General features: G+C 37.8%; 1 protein-coding gene across 1 annotated transcript; it reads right to left on the minus strand.

Moving 5' to 3' along the window:
- Window positions 1–393: 393 nt before the first annotated feature.
- Window positions 394–6893, minus strand: LOC310941498 (sialic acid-binding Ig-like lectin 10; the record flags this gene model as incomplete). Its single annotated transcript, XM_083906685.1, has 9 exons — window positions 394–523; window positions 1755–2116; window positions 2450–2519; window positions 2934–3204; window positions 3284–3544; window positions 3755–4051; window positions 5017–5337; window positions 6262–6672; window positions 6833–6893. 9 exons carry the CDS (start codon window positions 6891–6893, stop codon window positions 394–396), a joined length of 2184 nt encoding a protein of 727 aa, XP_083762811.1.
- Between the last annotated feature and the right edge of the window lie 2293 nt (window positions 6894–9186).

The raw sequence follows: 9186 nt of genomic DNA on the forward strand, positions 1-9186 counted from the left end.
ATTGTTTTCATTAGTGATTATAATCCCGTTGATATGAATACAGATACATTTAAACTCCTGAATTCTTAACAGTGTCTGAAGCTGCTTTTTACACCAGTGTGCAAACTGAACATCTGTTACTGGGACATTTGACTGATTCTGCCAGAGCCCCCTCTGCTGGTCATCGTGCAGCATTACAGGAGGACCAGGACCCTGCAACATCGTCACCGCTTCACTACATGATGTGTTTCAGTGCAACACAAGATAAACTTTATATATCTGAACTTTTTTTTTACATTGTGTTTGATTAACTTATTATCTGTAAATGTTTATCAGGTTGATTCATAAATAATTTAAGAAATAAAATGTATTGATGCACTTTTGAACCTTAAAGTCCACTTGTGAAGCGTCTCTCTAAGCTTGTGATGAGGAACACTTGGTTCTGTGTTGGTCTTGTGTTGGTTCTGTGTTGGTCTTGTGTTGGTTCTGTGTTGGTTCTGTGTTGCTGGGGTTGGTCCGGTCATGTGACGTCTGGAGAACGTCGCTGTTGTCAGGATAGGATACAAAAACAATCATAAATGTGAATAAATGAAGACGACGAGAAGCTTTTTCACTTTTGAACAACATCAGCAGACGTTGGTTATTTATTCGTCTTCCATTAACATTTATTTTCAGACATATTGATTTAGACTGAGGAGAGGACGCTGATGTTGAGACTGTGGAGCTGTGATCGTGGTCAAATCAATCACTCGTGAATGTGAAGTGCGTTGATATTATTTATATATATATATATATATATATATATATATATATATATATATATATATATATATATATATATATATATATATTTATTTATGTCAATTCTAAACCCAAACGTCCCAAACCAAGCAGTCTTTTTTCCGCTTTTCAAAATAAAGTCCTATCAAAAGAGATTACTTAACATACTGAAAACAAATAAATGCACTACTGTTCAAAAGTTTGGACTCAATTAGAAATGTTCTTATTTCTGAAGGAAAAACACTTTAAAAAAAAAAAAGAATATAACATTAAATGAAGCATAAATACTTTCTCTACATTGTTAATGTGGTAAAAACATCTGGTTTTTAATGTGATGTGTACACATGTGTATAGAGGCTCATCTCCACTGTTCTAATGGTACATTGTGTTTGCTAATAGTGTTCGAAGCTATTGGAGGATTAGAAAACCCTTGAAAAAGTATTATTTTGAATAAAAATCATTATTTCTAATCTCGTCAATGTCTTGACTATATGTATTTTCTATTCATTATTCAACTCTTTTGATGAATAAAAGTCTGACTTTTAATGGAAAACACAAACAATAATTGTATAAGTGAACTCAAACTTTTGAACGTCAGTGCATGTCAAAACAATCATAAATCATATTATTGTGATTACATGAAAAATAGTTAAACCTAAGGAAAATGTATTAGAACTTTATACTTAAATACTGTTTGTAAGTCGACCTCCTGAACTCACATGTTTACTCCTCCTTTTTTTGAGGGACATAATTATTATATTTTCTACCCATTTATCCTCCACATGAGGCTCGTAAAGTCTCATTCACCTAAATCCCCACAGTGCATGTTTTTGGACTGTGGAGGAACCCGGAGAACCTGGAGAACCCGGAGAAAACGTGACCTTCATGCAGAAAGACTCTTGTTCCTCGTGAGGCTCAGACACTTAATTCTTCTGTCTGAACAATAACAGTTTGGTGAAACGTCCTCGAGCTTCAAAACTCAACACAATCCTCACATTTCAGCCACGACGTCCTTCACAGCAGCGTAAACATCCTCGTCCTCTTCTTCACCTTCACCTTCATCTGTGATGCAGTGTTCCATCTCCTCCTCTTCCTCCATCACGGCGTCTTTTCCCTCCATCTGCTCGTCTTCCTTTCCGTCGTCTTCTCTGTGTTTTTTAACCTCAGAATACTCCGTCTCTGTTCTCTCTTGGTTTGTTGCTGCACTTTTTCTCTTCAACAGTGAAAAGTCAATGTTTGCATATTCCACATCTGCTGCTTCACCTCTGAGATGGAGTTCCCTCCCGACCACATATTCATATTCAGCTTCATCCTGACTGTGATTCTGAGGATGTTTCTGTGCTCGGCCATCGTGAGTCTGTGAAGGTCAAGTTAAAGGTCAAGTTAAAGGTCACTCATTCTGCAGAGTTTGACATTGTTGTCAACCATTTTTCTTCAGTCATAAACATTGTGGCTATTACTCAACTGTTAAAATCAAACAAAAGTGACATGTTTTTATTTCTATTCAACATAACTGCTGAGATAATTCTATAGATCATTATGTAACACATGGGTCAACGTGGTTATGACAGTATTTTAACTGGTGAAGGCTTTTTTCACCATGTGAAATGAATCATATTGAGTTTGATGAAAATCCCTGAAGTTGATCTAAAATGTGTTTCAGTAAATGTGTATTTGTAAAGATAAATACCAGCTGATCCTCAGGATTAGTGACCATCTCCAGAGTCTCGTCAAGATTAGAGATGCTCGGCTGTTTTTTTCTAAAAGAAAGAAAGAATAAATACATTATCATCGTCCATGAACAAAACCTGAAAACATATTTGTGTGATTGATATTTACCTGCGGCATTTTTGTACCAAACAGCAAATGGTTGCGTAGAGAAAGATTCCAGTGAAAAAGGCAACGATGGTTTCAATCCAGGGAAACTTTGTGAAAACTGTCTTTAATGGATCTGTCGTCAAGTCAACGATGGAAATAAACATAAAGACTTTGTTTGAGGTGAGACTTTTTCAAGTGGATGCTGTTGTGTGACCATGTAAACTGCTGATGTGCTTCTCAAACACTATAGTATATATATATATAGTATTGATAGTACATATATGTAGTATATATACTATAGTGGCTCTAAAAGCTCAGGTGATTGTAGGTGTAGAAACGTACCGTCTTTGTCTGACGAGCTGATGCAGATGTGGAGCTTCTCTCTTGCTTCACCATGTTCATGTCTGCTGACACACTCAACAGCCACAGGGTGGTGCTGTTTGACAGTGAGGCTCAAAGTGCTGTTGACCACGTCCTTGGACACGGTCACTGTGGTTGAATACTCTGTATAGTTTGTCAACAGCGGCCATGTGATCGCAGGTAAAGGGAAGCCTTCACTGAGACATGAGCAGGTTAATAACTCCAGCTCAGCTTTACATCCTGAAGGATTTAAGATCTTTGAAAACCCTGTAAACACCAGAGCAGGACGTCAACAACATGAAGATGAAGATGTTCAGTGTTAACACTTTATCTTCTGTTTACTCACATGTCACAGTGACATCAGCGTGTGCGGTCATGGTCGTGTTCAGGTGTTCTGTTGAACACATGTAATGACCAGAATGCTCTGCTGTCACATTCGGGATGATGAGCGTGGCTGATCCAGGGTCAGTGTGCAGGTCAGTGTCAGGGAAGCCAAGCTTAGTCCATGAGATAAGAGATGGGGGGAAACTGTTGGTGCTGCAGGTGAGATTCAGAACATCTCCCTCCTTCACTGTCGTATCTCCAGTGATCCAAGGTTCTCTCACATCTGTCAAACAAACCCCTCATGAAATATTTGATGCACATCACAGATACGCGTCCATGATGCTGTGCGTCATGATGCTGTGCGTCCATGATGCTGTGCATCCATGTGTTATTCTACATTTGCCGCTTGACAATGACACCAACAACAGGCTGAGAGCTGTTACCAAGCTAACGTTGACAAACACAATGTGATGAGATGAATTCACATACTTACAGATGACTGTTACGTTAACACGTTTCTTGAGGGTGTCATTCAGATGTTTTACTGTGCATATGTACATTCCAGAATCTTCTGCAGTTACGTTAGAGATGGAGAGAGTAGCAGTTCCACTTTGCTCCAGACGTTCAGCATCATTTTGCTCATTATTTTCTGTTCCATTTCCAACGCCATAGCTAGAGAATTTAGTCCATGAGACGAGTGATGGAGGGAAACTGTCAACACTGCATGTTATGTTCAGAGTCTGACCCTCCTTCACACTTGTATTCTTGGTGATTCGAACTTCCTCCACATCTGAGGGACAAAAACAGTTTTACATTAGCTTCACATTAGCTTCCATTCATAATAACTGCTCTTTACTGCTCATGAATTACTTTCTCTGTGTCTCTGTCTGTAATCTTCTGACTGTCATCCGCATGTTTTGCATATTGCAATTCATTTTTGTAGACCACCTCGTAGTTTTTGTACATAACCAAAACTATCTTTGGTATATTTTTGGATACATTTTTCTCAAATTCTGGACGACAAATACAAATGTCATAAACATAAATTGTTTTTCATCCAAAATCTGACAATCTTTTTAAAAAACTGTTTTTTGGTCCAAAACTTGACAAAAACGTCATACTATACTATGTCGTCCAGAATGTGACAATTTTTTGAAAAAAAAAATTGTCCAAAATTTGACAAAAACGACATACTATACTATGTCGTCCAAAATCAGATTTTTTTTTTTGAAAAACTGTTTTTTGGTCCAAAACTTGACAAAAACGTCATACTATACTATGTAGTACTTCATACTATACTATGTTGTCCAAATTGTGACCATTTTTTGGAAAAACATATTTTGGTCCAAAACTTGACAAAAAATGACTTGTCGTACAAAATTTCTTTAAAAAAAAAATTTCGGTCCAAAATTTGACAAAAACGTCATGCTATACTATGTTGTCCAGAATTTATTATTAAAAAAATTGGTCCAAAATTTGACAAAAACGACATTATATAATATAATATAATATACCATCCAACATTTTTTGAAAAATATTTTTTGGACAAATTTCGCCAAAAACGACTGGCTATACTATGTCGTCCAAAATTTGTTAAAAAAATGTTTTGGTCCCAAATTTGACAAAAGGGTCATACTATAATATGTTGTCTAAAATTTGACAAAAACTTCATACTATACTATCAACATCAATATGTTGTCAGAAATTAAAATGAGTGTGTATTTGAACACCTCTGATTGGATGTGTGCTACTTACAGTTCACAGTCAACGTCACAGTCTCTTCTGTCGTAACGTTTCCTCTGAAGTTGATCTTACAGGTGATGTTGGTGTCGTGATGTTCAGCTGAAGGTTGAAAGGTTAGAGTTGAGCTGTATCTTTGTGTGATCGCAGCCACGTTCTCAATCATGAACGCTGTGCTGTTCCCTGTGATGTGAGACTGGTTCTTCCCTGTTTCACTCCACATCCAGGTGAACTCAGGATCTGATTCCAAGCAGAGACTGGGTGCAGAGCAGGACACGTGGGCCAACTGTCCAACATTCAGATCAGAAATCCTCACTGTGGGCCTCGGACTCACACCTGGAATAAAACAACACTACATTCATGGAATCTGGTGAAATATTGACCTTTATGTCTTAACTCACAAGGAAACAATAGAAACATTTTGTATAAACATCAAACATAAATTTTTTCTGTAGATGAAGATAAAGGAAGACTCAGCAGATTGTCATCTAACCAGAGGGTTGCTAGTTTGATCCTGGTGTGCTAAAGTGTTCTTGAGGAAGAAAAGGGAAGTGTTTCCCTTTAACCCTGGTCCTCAGATGTTGTCCTGCTCCATCACACCTGATTCAGACGCTCAGATCATCATCAAGCTCTGCAGAAGCCTGAGAACGAGCCGTTGATGTGAATCAGGTGTGATGGAGCGTCTGAAACATGCAGGTCAGTGTTACCTGAGGGTTAAAGGGAAACACTGACCTAAGCTTGTGATGTATGACAGAAAAACAGCACATGGCTGTGAATAATGTGAGATGTTCAAACTGTGAAGGTCCATTCAGGAATAAATAAAGGTACCATACCTTCAACAGAAACAGTTGCTGGAAAAAAATGTTTTGGTCCAAAATTTGACAAAAATGACATACTATACTATGTCGTCCAAAATTTTTTTAAATATTTTTTTTGGTCCGAAATTTGACAAAAACGTCATACTATACTATGTCGTCCAAGATTCTTTGAAAAACAACACACTATACTGTCCAATTTTTTTTGAAAAAAATGTTATCGTCCAAAATTTGACAAAAACGACATACTATATCATGTCGTCCTAAATTTTTGGAAAACATTTTTTTGGTCCAAAATTTGACTAAAATTAAATACTATATTTGTCGTCCAAAATTTTTAGAAAACATTTTTCAAAATTTGACAAAAAAATGATATACTATAACATGTCTTCCAACATTTTTGGAAAAATAAATAAATAAATATATGTAAATAAAGTTACCATACCTTGAACAGAAACAGTTGCTCTTGGAGAAAATGTAAATCCATCTGTTCTTCCTCTGAATAAACCATTGACTCTCAGTTGATAGGATCCAGAATCCGACTCTTTCAGGTCACTGATGATGATGGAGCAGTTGTTCTTCCTCCTCCAATCAGGCTCCAGCAGAGACACTCGTCCTCTAAAGCCAGACTGGACCTTTCTGTTGAACCTGTTAGTGTGGAAGATCATGTCTGTGTCACCACATCTCTGCTGCGCTGGTTCACATTTGTACCAAACTATATTGTTGACTATAAATACAGATTCTGTCGTGAAAGAACATGGGATCACAACACAGAGTCCAGTCACTGCTGTGATTTCCTTCTCAGTCAGAGTGACACAGAATCCACTGCAGCTTTGTTTCCCCGACTCTGAAGCATCTGTTTGAACAAAGAAGAAAAGATTACATCAGTTTTTACTGTGTACGAGTGAAGTGTGATGAGCAGGTTCAGAAGAGGGAAACGTCATGGAGACCAATATCAAACTATTTCCTACATACATTTAATTTTAATTAAATAAATGCAATAAAAGAGTGAATACCTGTATCAGCATGGACGCTCCTCACAGGGAAAAGCAGAGCTGCCATCATGAGAACAAACATGGTGATCTGAGTCAAACTGAAGACAGAAACAGAGAGAGAAACTGAAGAAAAGGGAAACTCCACAGTTGAGACGCTCGTCTGAAAACAGGATGTTGCACAGTCACAAATTCCTTAGTTATGAAATAAATGGACTTTAATACAATTTTCTGTAAAACAGTGCATTTAAAACTATAAATATATTTGCCATGGTCCAGGTTCACTGTCCACGTTTAAACCCTCACAAACTTTCAACTGTGACACATTTATTCTCGTCCTCTTTCTCACTGTGGAAAAGTCCACTCTGACTTTAGCAGGAAAAAAACAGCTGAAATGATTCAAACTTTGTTTTTTAAAACATGATTTAAATATTGTCTTGTACCTTTTCCTCTGTATTGTCCTCTATGATGTGATGATTCTCACATGAAGTCACTTCTGTGTTTGTGTCCTTAAACTTCCTGTAACAGCAGATTCAGGAAGTTTCACCATTCACTGCTGTTTCTCAATCCTCTCAATTGTGCAGCTGATGAACCAGATGATGACCTTTAGTGACCTTCAGTAACCGTCAGGGACCTTCAGGGACCGTCAGTGACCTTCAGTGACTTGCAGTGACCTTCAGGGACCTTCAGGGACCGTCAGTGACCTTCAGTGACCTTCAGTGACCTTCAGTGAGCGTCAGTGACCTTCAGTGAGCGTCAGTGACCTTCAGTGAGCGTCAGTGAGCGTCAGTGACCTTCAGTGACCTTCAGTGACCTTCAGTGAGCTTCAGTGACCTTCAGTGACCTTCAGTGAGCTTCAGTGACCTTCAGTGAGCGTCAGTGAGCGTCAGTGACCTTCAGCTGCATGTTCACATCACTGAGACGAAACTCATCTGCTCTTTTAGTTTTGTGTCGTACCAGTTTATTCGTTTTGTGAGTAAACGTTCTGATGAACCCTCATGATCCAGAACATACCACCTCTTCAGTGCAGCATGGTGGCGCTAGAGTCACGGTGTGGACATGTCTGTCTGCCAATGGAACTGTTCACTTGTATTTATTGATTTCCACAAACATCATCTGCTCGTCTTCACAGAGCAGTTGGACGATGAGCTAAAGCAAAAGCAACCAAAGAGTTTTTTAAAGGTAAATAAGAGGAATGTTATCAAACGTCCAAGTCAATCACCTGAATCTGAGTGAGCATGGATTTGACTGGAGAACAAACAGGAAGTGAAGAGCGTTAAAGGCCTGAAGAGCATCAGCAGAGATGAAACCCAGCTGATGTCTGTGATCTTCATTGACTCTGAAGGATTTACAACCAAGTATTAAACAATAAAAGTTTGATTTATGATCATTTAGTTTGTCCCATTACTTTTGCACCCATGAATAGTGTCAGGCACATAAATAAAGTGTTATAATTCCTACAGCGTTCACCTGATTTGGATGTAAATAACCTCAGATTAAAGCTGAAAGTCTGCAGTTAAAGCTCATCTTTGTTTGTTTCATTTCAAATCCTGTGTAGTAGAGTCTAGAGCCAAAGACAAGAGAACTGTGTCCATGTCCCAATATTTATGGCCCTGACTGTATTTACACTGTTAAATAAATGATATACAGAGATAATTCAAATTCAACGAGGTCCAGTTAGAGAAGTTTTCATCAAGCAACTTTTAGTCTGATATAATAGATCAGTATATTATCATCATTATCGTATCAGTGTCTGCGTGTCATTAACCACTGACTGTCAAATTAAATCAATAAAATACAATTCAAAAACATTACAAACACATTTATTGAACTATAGAGATATATAATGTTATATAATGTTCTTCACTTCTTCACAAAACCTTCAGCAGTAAATTACTTTGTGTTGAACATTCATGAGCTTGTTGTTGGGCGATAAATCAACGGCTCAGAATCCTGATCTGTCATGTTTGGATCTATAGACTTTTTATAGACTTTGTGTTTGAAGACTTTAAATGAGTCTCTGAGCGAATGAGACGCTCTGGTTTAAAATGAACAGGAAGATGTTTTCAACGCGCTCTGTTGTCATTGACCATAGAAACATTAGACAAAGTAAAGCTTACAGTCAGGTCCATAAATACTGGGACATGGACACACACACACACACACACACACACACACACACACACACACACACACACACACACACACACACACACACACACACACACACACACACACACACAGTGAACAGATCTTCTCAATCAGTGTCTTATGAAGAGCAATGATGACTTTTTTCATTTATTATGAGCTGATACTGAGTCACAGCATATATTAAATACATTTATGTAGAAACAAGATTCTGAGACATGTTATTTCCA

This window comes from Microchirus variegatus (assembly GCF_963457635.1).
Source record: "Microchirus variegatus genome assembly, chromosome: 20".
Taxonomy (NCBI): Eukaryota; Metazoa; Chordata; class Actinopteri; order Pleuronectiformes; family Soleidae; genus Microchirus; species Microchirus variegatus.